General features: G+C 62.3%; 1 protein-coding gene across 1 annotated transcript in view; it reads left to right on the forward strand.

The window, feature by feature from the left end:
- LOC106801890 (maestro heat-like repeat family member 5) overlaps nt 1–14,501 on the forward strand; it is a 71,076-nt gene that overhangs the window by 21,016 nt on the left and 35,559 nt on the right. Inside the window, exons 7-14 of the mRNA XM_087447100.1 lie at nt 3,597–3,708; nt 6,798–6,943; nt 8,240–8,392; nt 8,992–9,115; nt 11,096–11,244; nt 12,478–12,561; nt 13,635–13,751; nt 14,129–14,248. Of these exons, the coding sequence (XP_087303226.1) occupies nt 3,597–3,708; nt 6,798–6,943; nt 8,240–8,392; nt 8,992–9,115; nt 11,096–11,244; nt 12,478–12,561; nt 13,635–13,751; nt 14,129–14,248 (1,005 nt within the window). The remainder of the gene's footprint in view (nt 1–3,596; nt 3,709–6,797; nt 6,944–8,239; nt 8,393–8,991; nt 9,116–11,095; nt 11,245–12,477; nt 12,562–13,634; nt 13,752–14,128; nt 14,249–14,501) is intronic.

Genomic DNA, 14,501 nt, shown 5'->3' on the forward strand with positions numbered 1-14,501 from the left:
AGAAAGAGGTGGGAAGGAGACAGCAGGAGGTGTGTGGGGGAGAGGCCGGAAAGATTTCTGGGGGCTCTGGGGAGACAGACGGGGGCAGCTGGGACTCGCTCCGGCCTGAGACTGAGACGGGGGGCAGCCCCTCGGGAAGGTTGGCTGAGGGCCCCAGCAGAGCAAGCGGAAGTCGCGGAGTCTGACGGGGCATCGACACCACATCACGTGCCATCACCCTGTGACTGACCCTGCCCCCAGCCTGGGCCACATGGACGCCACGAGTGACCTCAGAGCGACTGGCTGAATGGAGCGGAAGGAAGCGAGGTGGCCCGGAGCTTCAGCCTGGCTCGGCCTCCGCCTGGTCTCCTGGGCACGGGCCTTCTCATCAGGCCCCCCCCAGCTGCCCCACGCGGCCTTCCTGAGCTTGAAGCCCCCTTTGCCTCTGCTGCTTTGGAACCTCAGAAGGCTCCCTTCTGCCGAAAGACAGACCCTAAATCCCGGGCCCTGCATTTGAAAAGGACACCACCCCCATCCCCCTGCCACGTGGACTACGGGGTCCCCCACAGCCCACCCTGCAAGCACACACCCACCACCTGGCCTGGCCCTTGCGCGCCACCCTCCTGCCCCGAGACTGGCTAGGTCTTTCCCCTCTCCATGACCTTGTACGCCATTCCCGCTGCGGCAGTACCTTTTCTTTCCTTACCATCTGGCAAACTCCTATCTATGCTTCAAGCCCCAGCTCAAATGCCCCTTCCTTCAAGAGGCCTGCCCTGGTTCTTCCAGGCAGAAGCTGACTGTTTCTACTGGGCATTGGCCTTGTTGAATGGCTGTCCATTTAGGAATCTGTCTCCCTCCCAGGCCTTGAGGCCCAAAGGGCACAGATTGCCTTGGTCACATCTTTTTCTCCCTTTCCCAAGCTGATGGGGGACAGCACATTCTGGGGGCTCAAGTATCCCATGTTGAACGAATGAAGGATTCAGATCGTGGCAGCCTGTGTGGGAGCCATGGGCTGCAGGAGAGCCTGTGTCTTTCCTCCCCATCTCTCCCCACCTATGTGGGATCCCCCTGAAACTTGAGTTCTGCATGGCCTCCGCCGTCCTGCCCACCCAGCTCCACCCTGCGTGGACCTTGGGGGGCGGGGAGCATGGCGAAACTCTCAAATCCACCAGCCACAAGCACAGTGGGTGTGGCCTTGGTCAGAGCCAGCCCCTTGTGAAGTGAGCAGGTTGGATGCCCAGGCCCCCAGCATCTGTCCCAGACCTGGCTGGGGACTGCAGGCTCACATCGTTCAGGGCCTTCCTCGGCCAAGGGCCTCTGGGTGGGGGCCGCGCCCCCACGCTGCTCTCTCTACTGGTCAGTCCAGGTTCCTATATACCCGGTCCCGGGTTTTCCAACTCTAGTGGTGCCTGGGGCACACAGAGAAGTCAAGAACAAAGTGCTGAGGACCCCAGAACGTGCAGACGGCAGTGACCCTGTGGGGGTCCTTGGGGGGATTCCCACTGGGGGGAGCGGCCCTTCTCTGGTGTCTCTCCACTCTCCAGTCTGTCTTTGCCCCCAGCTCACACCCCGCTGCCCAGGACGGGAGTGTCCCGGGTTGGAGCTCTCCCCAGCGCACCTGGTCTGCCCAGGAGTCTCCCCCACTGGATGCCAGTGCCTCCCGCTTGGCGTCCCTCTGCCCCGGCCGCCCTCCCTTGGGTCTCAGGGTTCCAGAGTCCAGCCTGCGGTCCCTCCCACCCTTCCTGAGTGCTGCGGGTAGCGAGGGGACACCCAGCCAGGCTCCTGTCTCCACAGAGTCTCACTGTCATGAAGTTGGGATTCCTTCTCCCAGCGCTCTGCTACCCTGTCCCCTCTTCCCCAGCCCCTCCTTGTTAATGTCGCCCCTCCCCACCCCCGTGATTCCCATCCCCTGCCCACTCATCTCACATCAGAGCACCCAGGATCCTGCCTCCTCCCAGAAGCCTTCCAAGCTGTGCCCGGCTCTGCCCCCTGCCACTGTGAGGGCCGTCCCCCAGCTTCCTCAGACCTCTGGATCGCTTATCCCTGGTCCCCAAACCAGAGTGCGCTGGCCACATCACTGGCACCTGAACGCTACTCTCTAAGAATTGCTCTTTAAGCCCTGCTCACCGCCTAACGACTGACCCCAACCTCGACAGACCCCGTCAGCTCCATCCCCAGGGTCTGAGCCTTTGTCTCCCCAGGGCCCTCTGCCGGCTCCTGGGGAAGCGGGGGCCTGCCCAGCCTGCAGCCCACACTGTCCCCAACACCACCCAGGGCTCCGTTTCCCCTAGCTCCCTCTCTTACTCCTCCTGGGACCCCTCCTTCCAAGCTGGGTTGAGGGCCTGGGAAAGAACAGTGGGAGCCTGAGGACACGGCCTTCTCCTGGCCCTCCTCCTAGCCCCTCAGCCTGGGGAGTGGATGCCTGCCGAGCAGGGGCTGTGGGACACTTCCTCACCACGGCCCACGCGCCCTCTCTGCTCAGCATTCAGGCTGCGCCCTTTGATTCAGACCCCCTACGTCCACTCTGAACCAGCCACTGGGCAACTTCCTTTGCCCTGGACGTGGCCGCCAGCCCAGGCCCGGCCCATGCGTGGCCCCCACCCGCGGCCTGCCGTGTGCTCAGAGCGCCAATGCAGAGGTCACCTATGTCCCCATTCCCCACCTATCAACAGGGCCTGCAGTTCCCCCCTCCCCAGGCAGCCCTTTGTCACCATGGAAACAGTGCCTTCCTCCGGGAGCCCCAGGGATTGAAGCCCTGATTCAGATGCCGGGCCTTTGAGGACCGCTGTCCTCCAGTGTCACATCACCTCAGTGTGGCCTGGGGGGTCCAGCTCCACCTGACTGGGATCTGGGAGGTGTTGAGGGTCTTTAGCTAGCTCCCTGCCATGACACATCCTCAGGGCCAATTCTGGCCCCTCTTCCATGGGCAAATGGTCATGCCACCGTGTCTAGTGAGGGTTGGGGAAAGCCAGTGTGTCCCTACAGATTCCCAGAGGCTGGGCCGGGCTGCACTGGGGTCACCTGTCCTGCCCCCCTCCATATCCTCCAGAGGTCAGAGAAGGACTCGTCCTTGTCACAGAGCAGAGGGGCAGCAAGCTTGCCCTTGGGGGCAAGTGGAGGGCAAGTGCCCTCTCCACGAGTGGAGAGCGTGGACAGAGAAAGCTCCCACCCAGAAGCGGAAGGACCCCCCGAGGCAGTTGCTGCCACATCCCAGGGGAAGCCTCACTCTGGGGCTTTCTCTCTGCACCCAGCTTTCTGATGGCCTGGAGACTGGCCTGGAGACTGGCCTGCAGAGATGAGGCCTCAGTCAGCCGCCCGCAGGCCCCAGCCTCCCTGTGATCTCACAGCCTGGGGCCACCTCTCCAAGGGCACTGTCAGCGTGGGGCCGCTTCTGGTAGAAACCTCTGGAAAGGCTCTCCTGTGAGGCCACTCCCAGGTTCCTCAGGGACCAATTTCCTCCTCAGCCCCGTGGCTGGAGGCTGCAGTGGCTGGAGAGGCCCTTTCGCATTCTCCTCGGCCCCCTTCTTTCCCACTCGCCTCCTCAGCCCCAACCACCTGCAAGGCTTCTCGCCTCTCTTTGCCGGGGCCCCACTCGAGTCCGGACCCTCTGTCCACAGGAGGGGGACCCTCCTGTCTCCGCAGTTCGCAGCTCCGAGGCTCAGGACCCGGAGAGCCGCACCATTGCTCGATTCCCTCCGGAGCGGCTGGACACCCGTCAGGAGCCCACGAGTCAGGAGCCTGCTCTCTGTGGGGGCTCTTCCAGGGCCCCAGGGTGGCTGGGGCAGGCCAGCTTCTCCCAGAGGAGAGAATTCTGAAAAAAGCACAAGAACAACAACTGTGAATGGGCAGCCGCTCCTCAGGGGAGTGGTCCCTCAGACTGTTCTAAGGAAGACCACGAGGCACAGCCCTGCTGGTGAGCTGGCCTGTGCCCGGGGGAGGAGTCTGTCCCGAGGCCCCGTGGTGGCATTTACCAGGGAGGGGCCTGCTGGCTGCCCAGGCCAGAGGCAACTTTTGGCCACAGAGCCCCTGTTGGGGGGCAGTGGGATAGGGAGAAGGATTTACTCCTAATTTTTCAGACCCTTCAGGGAGCACCCCCCAGGGAGGGGGCTCGGGGTCCCCAGAGACCCTTTGAGGACAGCAGTTGGTTTAGCCACGCCCCCCAGCTGTCCTCCAGTGGAGTTATGACCTGTGACCGGGACGCCAGTGGACGTGCCTAGGGGCAGTGGCCAGTGTTGGGGGAGCAGCCTCCCCACCTTCTGCACTGCCTTGTTCTCTGGGCTTGAGGGGCACAGCCTCAGGCAGCAGGGCCCGGGAACAGCCAGCCCTGGGCAGGGACATGGGGGCACCATGTGCTCTGGAAAGACCCAGCGAGCCCAAACCCATGCGATGAACTCAAGCAGGTGACAGCGCAGTGCTGGTATTGGGGACACACTCCCAGGGGCTTCCTGGTGGCGGTCAGAAGTGGGCACGGGTCTCTCGAAAGAGGAGCCCCTCAACCAAAGCCTGGCCGCGGCCTGAGGCGGCTTCCCGGGGAGCTGCAGGTCCTGTTTCAGGGCAGCTGAGTGAGGCAGGGTGGCACGGCTGTCCCAGGGACCTGTCCGGGGTGGGGCAGGTGGCGAGGCAGACACTGGGGTGTCCTCGCAGCGTCCAGACCGCGGCCTTCTCAGCCCAGAGAACTGACTCCTGGGCACGAGCCTGTGGCTCCCTCAACTGCCCCGGGCGTCTGTTGGAGGACGGAATTCTTAGGTCAGGGTGGCTGTTAGGGACAGGGCCGGCCGGGGAACCGTGGCATCCAAACTCGTCTTCTCAGGAGATACGTTCCCAGTGAGCCTTGGGGACAGAGACTCACGACTGGCAGAGGGGCCTCCGGGAGGTATCCAGACGGCCAGGCCCCCGGGGGAGGCTGGGCGTTTCAAATCCCACAGCTCCTTCAAGATGGTCCCAGCATCGCCACCTCCCGCGACCTGCCCACTGCCCCTTCTGGACAGCTCTGCCTGAGAAGGACGCCCCCAGCCCACCCCGCCTGCATCGCTGGCCGCTCTACCCGCTTTGTCTTCTCTTCAGTCTCCCCACAGCGCACGGGCCTCTCCTGAACCCGACATTGAGAACAGTGGGGCACACGACTGCTCCCTCGGGGGGGGACTCGGTCTCCAGGGGTAGGGGGAGCGAGCCCCGTTCCTGGTCGTCTCTGCCCTGGGAACTCATACATGTCCTCGGAACCTCCCCCGCTGTGGCCGTTCATGCTCGGGCCTTTCTCCGAGGGCAAATTCCTTGCCGTCCGGGTGGGATCCAGGCCACCCTGCTCGGTCAGAGTGTGACCTCCGGCCCGCACGGCCCCCTCGGGCCCCAGATGTGCCCACAGGCCGAGAGGGGCTGGGGTTCTGCCCCCATGAACCTGCCCACGCCGGCCTCTCCCAGCCTGCCCAGAGACCTGCTCGAGGCCTGAGGCCTGACCTGCCCCCTGCCCCATTTTCTCCTCAGGCTCCCCAAGGCTGCCAGGTCCTCTGGACCTGAACTGGGCAGAGACCACTCATGCCAGCTCCCCCTCCGGCCGGTGGGCCCAACCGCTCCCCGGGGCCTAAGGTAGTGTTTCTCTCGTCTTTTTCTTAAACTTCACATCATTTTTGGTTTTAAATATGCATTTTCTTTTTCTGATATGGGTAATCCATGCTCATTGCAGACAAGTTGGAAATTTTTGAAAAGAGTACAGGAAAAAAATCACTGGGAATCCCAACACCGTGAGAAAGGTCTTAACTTTAAATTAGAATCATGTAACTTTTTCATTCTCTGTGGGATCCTGAGCAATTCCCTACGTCACTAAATAGTCTTCAGAAACATGATTTTTAATGCTGCCCATTCTTCCTCTATTTTTGCACATGTATGAGATGTATGAGTATTTTAAACCTGTGAACAACCCTCGAATAGTGAATTTTTTATGCATTTCTCATTTTTTCCATAAATTAAATTCCCGGAAGTGGGATTCTCGCCTACTAGTGTGCGCTCCGGGGCCCCAGCCAACTTTCCCTTCTTGAGAGCTGCTATCTTTTATAACTTGAAAAGGTTATTTGTTTAAAAACAGTCTCTACATATGAATAACTTCCTTTTACATGACTTCTTTGATTAGCCTGGAACTCACTTCTGAGCGGTCTTTTAGCATCTCGGGGTCCTTCTCCAGGAACCTGACCCCCTGTTGGGGAGGGCCTCTTCCCTGCTGGAACCTAAGCTCAGGCACACAGACCGCAGGCACAAGCCCTAAGTGGGGTAGAAAGGGAACCCCAGGCAGGAGTGGATGGAGAGGGCAGAGCGGAGGGCCAGCAGGTTAGGGGTGAGGGAGTGGAGGAGTGGGCAGGGCAGTGGGGAAGGAGCACCCTAAGCAATAGGGCGGCTTGTGTAGAGGCTCGCCCATGATGGCTGTGGTGGTGGTGGCAGTGACGGGGTAGAGGAACTGGAAAGAAGGCCTGTGGCCCCACAAGGGTGGGGAGCCAGTGGTGCATGAGCAGAGGGAAGCCAGGAGGTGGGTCACACACTTGGTGTGGTGGCAGGAGAGGAAGGGCGCTGGTTGAGGGATACAGAGGGCTGGGAGGGCAGCGAGCTGTGGGGTTGTGTGAGGTGCCCGTGCTCTCTCCTACCCCAGCTGCTTCCCCAGCTGGCGTCCGGCCAAATTAACCATTTTGGGATTTGGTTCCCCCAGGCCACCCTAACATTTCCTCCTTGGGTTCACTGTCCCCTTCTCTGACTTAGGATTCCCTGGGGTCTCAGCTCACCTCCTCCCCCAGGCTCACTCTCACTGTCATGGCCAACAGCCTGCCCCACTCCAGACCTGGAATGGATGACAATGGCCTTTGCCTCCTCCATGAAAAGGGTTTTGGGAACCAGTTTGCAGAAGGGAGTTCAACCTCCAGAGAAAACTGTCTCCTCCAAATTCGTCAACAGCCCCCAGCTGAAGCCCATGGCCGGGGTGCAGGTCACGAGGCCTTTGTGGCAGCGAGGCTTCCGTGTGGAGCTGGGGCACTCTTGGGGATGCACCACCAAGAGGCCTGGGAGACGCAGGACTGAGTGAGGGAGTGGTTGGCTCAGGCTCGGGGGGAGGGCGTGAGGGGAGCGAGGACAAGGGTGGGTCGGATGTCGGGGTTCAGAAGACAATCTGCTGTGCCTGGTGGCAGGATGGAGGGCAGGGCTGGGCTGCGGTTGTCACTCTCCTCCGAGGAGGCAGGCTGGGAAGAGAGGTGGGAGGGGAGGGCGAGGGAGGGAGACGCCGGCATGATGCGCCGAGAAACAGGTTTGGCTCATCACACTGGGGCCCTGAGGACCAGGGTGGCACCTGCCACTTCCCAGGCACCGGGTTGGGGAGGGTGTAACGAGACCAGCGGGACAGGGCACGAGGCCCCCAGTGCCCGGCGGGGAGCCCAGGGGCTTTCATTCCCGGGGGCGTTTCTTCCCTCTCTCTTCGTTCGCCGCTCATCCTGGCACTGATTCCTGCACACGCGCATGGGTTCACCTGCATGCACACGTTCGCCTGCACACTGGGCCCTTGCCGTGCCGGCACGGTGCTGGGCACTGGGGCACAGACCCAGCCCGGCCCCTGAGGAACCAGCGAGGGAAGGCCGAGCTCGGGGCTCTGGAGGGGAGGTGAATGGAGGTCAGCGGTGGGGAGGCAGCAGACCGCAGCAGGGAGAGGTGGTGAGGAGAGACAGGCCAGGATCAGGGCCAAGAACTGATGGGGAGGGATGTCAGGACAGGCGTGAGGGGTCCTCCGGGGGCCCAGAAGAGAACGGGCAGTGGGGCAGACAAGTGGACAGCGTTGGAGAGGCATTAGGAATTAAGGCCGGCAGAGTAGGGAGCGGGAGGGGTCCAAGGGATGCAGGGGCCCGGAGGGGCTGGTGGTCAAGGGATGTCACCCCTCAGCAGGGAGCAGCTGGGTCAGGGCCCTGAGGGACGTACACCAGTGTGATCCTGCAGCCACTCCCCAGGTCCAGCCCAGAGAGGGACCTGGGGGGCCTCCAGGTGGCCACCGAGCCCAGACTGGCAGCACTGGGGTCACTGGAGGCGTGTTAGAAATGCAGATTGGGGCCTGTCCCAGGCTCTCCGACCAGAAGGTGCACTAGAACAAGGCCTCTGCCATCCCCTCACGTTGGGAAGCCCAGTGGAAGCGTGGGTGGGCACTGATGGTCCAAGGAGGGGTGAGAGCAGAAGAGGACCCCCAGGAAGGCCCAGGTCAGCATGGCCTCTCAGAGCGCCTGACCCATCCACCTGGGCCCAGAGAGAAGGGGCCAAGCGCGAGGTGGAGCAGGCCGGGCACCTGGGCTCTGTCCCAGCGCGCCCCATAAAGGCTTTGGCAAAGATCCTTTGTCCCGTCTGCACTGCCCCATGTGCCTGGTTGCCCCTGGTGGTGGCCCGTGCCCGGGCTGTGGATGTAAGGACGGGGGAAGCCAGTGTGGTCACTGCCACGTGCACTCAGGACGTGGAATCGCAGAGCCTCTGGGGCAGGGAGCCTGGGGACAGGCTGGGGCCGAGGGGTCTTGGAGGACGGGCAATGCCTGGGAAGCCTTGAATGTCAGCCCAAGTTGGGAACCTCCTCCTTCCCTGCTTCCCCAGGGCCCATAGAGAGCCCTCTAACTGGCCGTGTGGGGGGCCTGGGGAGGTTGGGGTGACTGATGTGAGGGGTCCTGATAATATTTGAGGTGACTGCCTGAGGTGGGGTACCCGGTAAGTTCGGGGTGACTGCCCAAGGTGGGGGCCTGGTAAGGTTGAGGGGTGACTGCCCGATGTGGGGGAACCCAGTAAGGTCAGGGTGACTGCCTGAGGTGGGGGGCCTGGCAAGTTTGGGTTGACTGCCTGAGGTGGGGGGAACTTGGTAAGGTTGAAGTGACTGCCCGAGGTGGGGAACCCAGTAAGGTCGGGGTGACTGCCCGAGGTGGGGGCCTGGTAAGGTCGGGGTGACTGCCTGAGGTGGGGCCTTGCATGGTGTGGCCCCTGCTCGGGCAGATGTGAGTGACGCTGCCCTCTGTCCAGACCCAGGACCTGTCCTCCCCAGAGGCACCACTCTCCGTGGCAGTCACACCCAGCGATGGCTTCCACCATCCCCGCTGGAGGTCCAACTGCCTGTCGTCCACCGAGGGGCAAGAGGTGGACACTGGTGAGTGGGGGTCTGGCCCCCTGAGCCGTCCCTGGGCGGCGCTGCCCCAGCCTTGGGCTCTGTGCTAACCCCTCTCTTTCCCACACAATTTCTAAGTGTTGCCCGGGCAGAGTGTGGCAGTGAGGACGCTGTGATCTGTCTGCCTGGGCGGAGGGACAGCTTGAGTCACGCCATCTGGCTCTGGGATGCTCTCCTGACATTGTGTGGGCTGTAGGCAGACAGAAACTTCTGGAAGGGCTTCAGTGAGCCTTACAAAGCAGGGAAGGTTTGCTTTGGAGGCCCCGCCCTACCCCACCCCCTTTCAGCTCGATGGGGGCCACAGCCTTCTCCAGACCCCAGAAGTCAATGGGCTCCACTGCTGCCCTCCCTCTGTGCCGCTCCTGCTGGTAGCCTGCAGCCTCCATCCCGTGAGGGAGGGGCAGGGTTATGCCACCCACCGCCGCCCATGCTGTGGGGACACAGACCCCTCGGGAGCGTTATAAACACGAGCATTTTGTGTTTCTCTGTGATTCCAGTGCCTGGCACATAGTAGATTCTCCATGAGTGCTTACTGAATGAATGAATGAATGAATGACTCCAGCCGGTGGCTGGTCAGTGCCATCAGTGAGGCTGCCCAACAAGTCTGGGCCTGGCGCTGGCCGCGTGACATGGGAGTCAGCTGGGGGTTCTCGGAGCTGACCTCGCCTGGCAGGCACAGCCTGGGCGTGGGACCCGCTGGGACACACGGAGGCCCCTAGTGAGGGCAGCGCAGGGCGGTGGCCCCGGGGCCATGGGGCTGCACAGGGGGAGTGGGGCGGCCTGCCCACGGCCACCGACTGACTGGACGGGCCCCCTGACCCGAGACCTGACTCTCTTCCATTCCCAATGGGACGCTGCCTTCGAAACCTTTGTTTTTTTCCTGATCAAAGAAGAATTGATTACCTTCGTTAAAGTGTTAGACAATTTGGAAAGCCACACCCACATTTATCATAAGGCTCCCAGGCTTGGTTGTTAGTGAGAGAGGAGCCCTGTTGTCTGAGGGGTTTTGAACATGTGTCTTATTTACATTTGAGATCCGCTGCTGAGTTATCTTTCAAAGAGGACGAGTTACTGCCCCCTGCGTTGTGAGAGCGTCTTCTCCACGCTCTTGCTCGTCCTTTCTCCCTGACAGGAAAAGTCACATCTCCTTGTTTTAATTTGCATTTCTTTTATCACCGGTGAGGTGGACCATCTTTTGGTTTAATTACTGGCCAGTAGGATTGTTCTGGAAGCCGCCTCTCCATCCCCTCTGCCTGTGTTTAAAGTGGTGGTGCAGATCTTTACTGACTGACTTGTGAGAGCCTCCGACATACTCACTTTGACCTGTTATTGTAGATGTTGCACAGAGCTTTTCAGTGTCCTCTGTTTAGTGGGTCATAACGACTGCTGGGGCCCCAAGTTCGTGCCAGCTCTGAAAGTGTCTTCCCTTTGGGTTCCGTCTGCGCGGTGTTTAGAAAGCCCTTCTCTACCCGGGATTTATAGATCACAGACCACACTGTCCGCCCGGGACGCTTACAGCTGCGGTTTGGAAATTCAGATATTGTGACAGTCTGCTATTTACTTTGGTGCAAGGGGTAGGGTAGGGGCCCAGGTTAATTTTTGGTCCTAAACGATTAGCAATTCCTTCGGCACCTGGTTCTCCTCGTGGGCTGAGGTTTCGAGGTCCTGTCATGCAGTGTGTCCCCCCTCCTGGGCTGGGTTCTGGCAAGTCGCTGCGCCTCCCCACCTCCAGACTGTGTCTGAGCACTTGGGAAGCACCTGCCCTCCAAGTCCCGCATTTCCAGTCTCCTGGCTCTGTTTACACCTCTTTTCCTGCGAATGTTTGTAAAGAAAGCAGTTTGGGCGGGGGGGAAATAGCGACCCAGCTGGAGTGGGAGCTGGGAGGTCTGGGGCTTCTCCTTGGTGCCCCCAGCTTGGGGCTGCAGGGCCTGGCACTGCCTCTCTGTTCTCTGTCCTCTGCAGACCACCCAGGCAGGGTCATCGTGGGCGAGCACCCGAGTGACAGCCCACCCTGGGAGGAAGCGCTCGTCAGCGAAATCAGGGCCATGTCGGCCTTGGAGCAGAGCCTGGCGTTGGAGGCCGTCCGCCACTGCATCCAGGAGCACAGCCAGGTGGGACCCTGAGAGACCCTCACACCCACGGAGGAAGGGATCCCCAACCCCCTGCCGCTCCAGGGCTCACTGGGGGCGAGGGGCCTCCCTGGGCCTGGGGATGCATGCTGCCCCTTGGCTCCCATCAGCCTCTGCAGTCCCCGAAGCCCCTGAGCTTCCAGCATGGGTGACTGGAAGGTGCCAGAAGGTAGGAGGGAGTCGGGGCACAAGTGGAGGGGCAGGTGGGGCACACAGGCTCTGCCACCTGATGCTCAGATGCCACTGCCAGTGCCCGTCAGCCAGGTGTGGGCCTGGGCGCCACACGGAGCCACACCCTGCCCCCACCCCAGGGCCTCAGGGGCTCTAGACGACTGGGCAGCGTCCAGCTATCTCTGGGCCCGGGGACCCCCACAACCTGCGGGGTGCAGGAGGCTCCCCAGCTCAGGCCTCCTGTGGTTGTTCTCACACCCACGTGGGGGCCCAGGCCGAGCTCTTACCTAGTGCCCCATGTGCTCCGGCCCTCTGTCCAGTGTGAATCCCTGAGTTGCCACCAGAGGTGGTTGAGGTCCCAAGCGGGATGGGAGCTCTCCTGGCCCCTCTCCTCCACATTCCTGCTCCAGATTCTCTGGTGTCCAGGGCAGATGGACAGGACCAAGGGGGAGGGATCACAGCAGGGCACGTGAGCTTACAGAGGGAGACAGCCTCCAAGCACATGCGCAGCTTGGCTTCGGGGACCCGGGAACGTGGCCGATGGCTGACCCATGCATGGGAGATCCTGGCTCAGGGGTGGGGAGAGAGAGCTGTCCAGCCAGCAGGAACAGCCTGTGCAAAGAGCCTGAGGCCAGCAAGATGCCATCAGGGAGGGGTGGGAGGCACTCTCAGGAGATGGCCGAAGGGCCAAGATGATGTCACAGGCTCACCAGCTGGGTTAAGGGATTTGGCTTCTGTCCTTTGGGTAGGGGCTTGCCGGGGGCCAAGCAGAGGTGGGCATGGCCACAGTCACACTTAGAGTGAGCCACTTGGTGGTTGCTGGAGGGAGATCACCCCCAACCCTCTTCTTACCCTTTTTGAGAGTGGGTTGCTGTGTTGTCTGCCCCACCCCAGGGTGACCGCCATCCCTGGGTGTTCCCAGTGGACTTGGGCCTCCAGCTCCCGCTCCCGGTCCTGGTAGGGCCTGCCTGTCCTGTGCCCTCTGGGCCGTGTCCCCCCAGCCTGGTGGGGCGCGTGGGCTCAAGCGCTGTGCTCTGCCCACAGCTCCTCAGGAAGGAGGTGTCGGACACCAGCATCCAGGAGCTCCTGGCCTCCCTGAAGCTGGACCTCAAGCAGCCTTTGGAGAAGGTCAGTGCCTGGGCGGGGTTGCCCAGGGCGTCCCACAGGTGCCGCTCGGAGACCCCGGGAGGCTGTGACCGGCAGAGCACGGGACCGCTCAGGCCCCTCCGCTCCCCAAGTAACCGACATGACTGGAAGCTCCGTGTTCAGGGAAAGTGCTGGAAGGTCATGAGGAGTGCTGTTGCCACGAGGAGGCTCTGCTCACGCCCTGGCTGCTCCAGGACACTCAGACCCACCCCAGTGGGCCAGGCGAGGAGGGGCCAGGCCCAGTGGGGATGGCGGCCTTACAGACGCCAGTCCGCTGTCCACTCACTCAGCACACGTTTACTGACCACTGGCTGCTGGCAAGCCAGGCCCTGTTCTGGACCCCAGGGACGTGGCAGTGGCCAGGACAGGAGTGCCCACCTCGTGGGCCTTACCCTATAGTGCAGGAAACACACGCGGTGGCGATGCCAGCAGGGAAAATGGGGAAACGTGCCCCATTCATATTGTGTCACCCAATGTGGAAACCACAAATTCTCATCAAGAGAAAAACAAAAGGGAATTCTAGAAGATTCTGAGTGTGGTCTCCTGTACCCACGTGAAGTGGTTGGGGTGCAGGGGGCATGGCTCTGCCTAGGGCGCCCGGGGGAGCGGGCGGGAGCTCCAGCATTGCCAGAGGGCTCTGCGCAGGAAGGCTGGCAGGGCGGCACTCGGGGGCGTGGGTGCCCCTGGGGGCCCACAAAAGCAAGGTGGGGCCCCATCCCTGGGGACCGAGTCCCTAGACTCAGGCACCAGACCAGGCGCAGGGTCTGTAGGAGCCACAGAGCTTGGGGCCCCCGCTCTGGCTGCAGCCCCAGGACCAGCAAGGAAGCAATGCAGGGCGGCGGGGGTCTGCGGTGACCCCACGCGCCTCCTCCAGCCTCGCAGATGGTGGGCACAGTGGCCGGCAGCCGGCCTGGGGAGGGGGGTGCTGTGCAGTTTGGGAGCAGGTCTCAGGACAGGCTCCCTGACTCCACTCACCCGCTGGCTCAGTGGTGGCTGCCGCCCCCATTCCCTCGCCCTGCCAGCCCACAGCCGCTCCATTCCCCGCTTCCTCCCAGACCTTCCTCTTCCACTTCTATGGGCTGATCCTCAGAGAGTGTGCCAGCGCCAACCTGCTGAAGGAGCACCTGGCCAGCCTCCTCGAGCTGTCCCACCAGTCGTCCGGCCAGCGAGAGGTGGGTCAGCGGCCCCCGGGCCAGCCCCGGCCCTCGGCTCACACGGCCTTCAGGGAGCCTGAGCCCACCTTGTGTGGACCTTGCTGCTTCTCGGCTGATGACCCTCCCGCCCTTCACCTCGTGACTTTGCGTGGCTCTCGCAACACCCCAGCACTGTGTATAAACGTGGGGCCACGGGAGCAGGCGCTGACAAGCAGGGACCTCGGGGGGCGTGCCTGGGGCCGTGTCCTGGCCCCACTGGGGTACACGCCCTTCAGGGCAGGGGCGGGGGCTCGCCTGCCTGCCATTGTAGGCCCCCTGGAGGGGTGGGCGGGAGAGAGCAGGTCACGTCCAGCATTGGCGCAGGGGGACAGGCTCACGGGTCCTCTGGCCAGCAGGGCATTGCGCTGGCCGTCGGCATAACATCCGCCTCACACATGGAGGAGGTGTGGGCCATGCTGGAGCACCTGGGCCGCACCAGGTTCCTGAGGACTACCTTCATGTCCTCAGACAGCCAGGTAGGGAGGGCGGCGTGGGGTTGGGGGTGGGGTGCTGGCCTGGAACGCGTCACTTTTGTGCTCTGAGCTTCAGTTTGCTCATTGGAAACATGGGGGGGCTCCTTCCCAGCCCACCTCCCTGAGGGGCCAAACTGTGGTTCTCAGACCTTGTCTGTTCTTGCTGTGGCCCAGCAGACCTGAGCCTTGTCCCCAGGGCCCCACGTGTGGAGTCTGGAGCCTCCGTTGGGCTGGTGGTTAGGGGCCCTGCCGTGAC

This window comes from Ceratotherium simum, chromosome 23, assembly GCF_057802395.1.
Source record: "Ceratotherium simum simum isolate JZ-2026a chromosome 23, ASM5780239v1, whole genome shotgun sequence".
Taxonomy (NCBI): domain Eukaryota; kingdom Metazoa; phylum Chordata; class Mammalia; order Perissodactyla; family Rhinocerotidae; genus Ceratotherium; species Ceratotherium simum.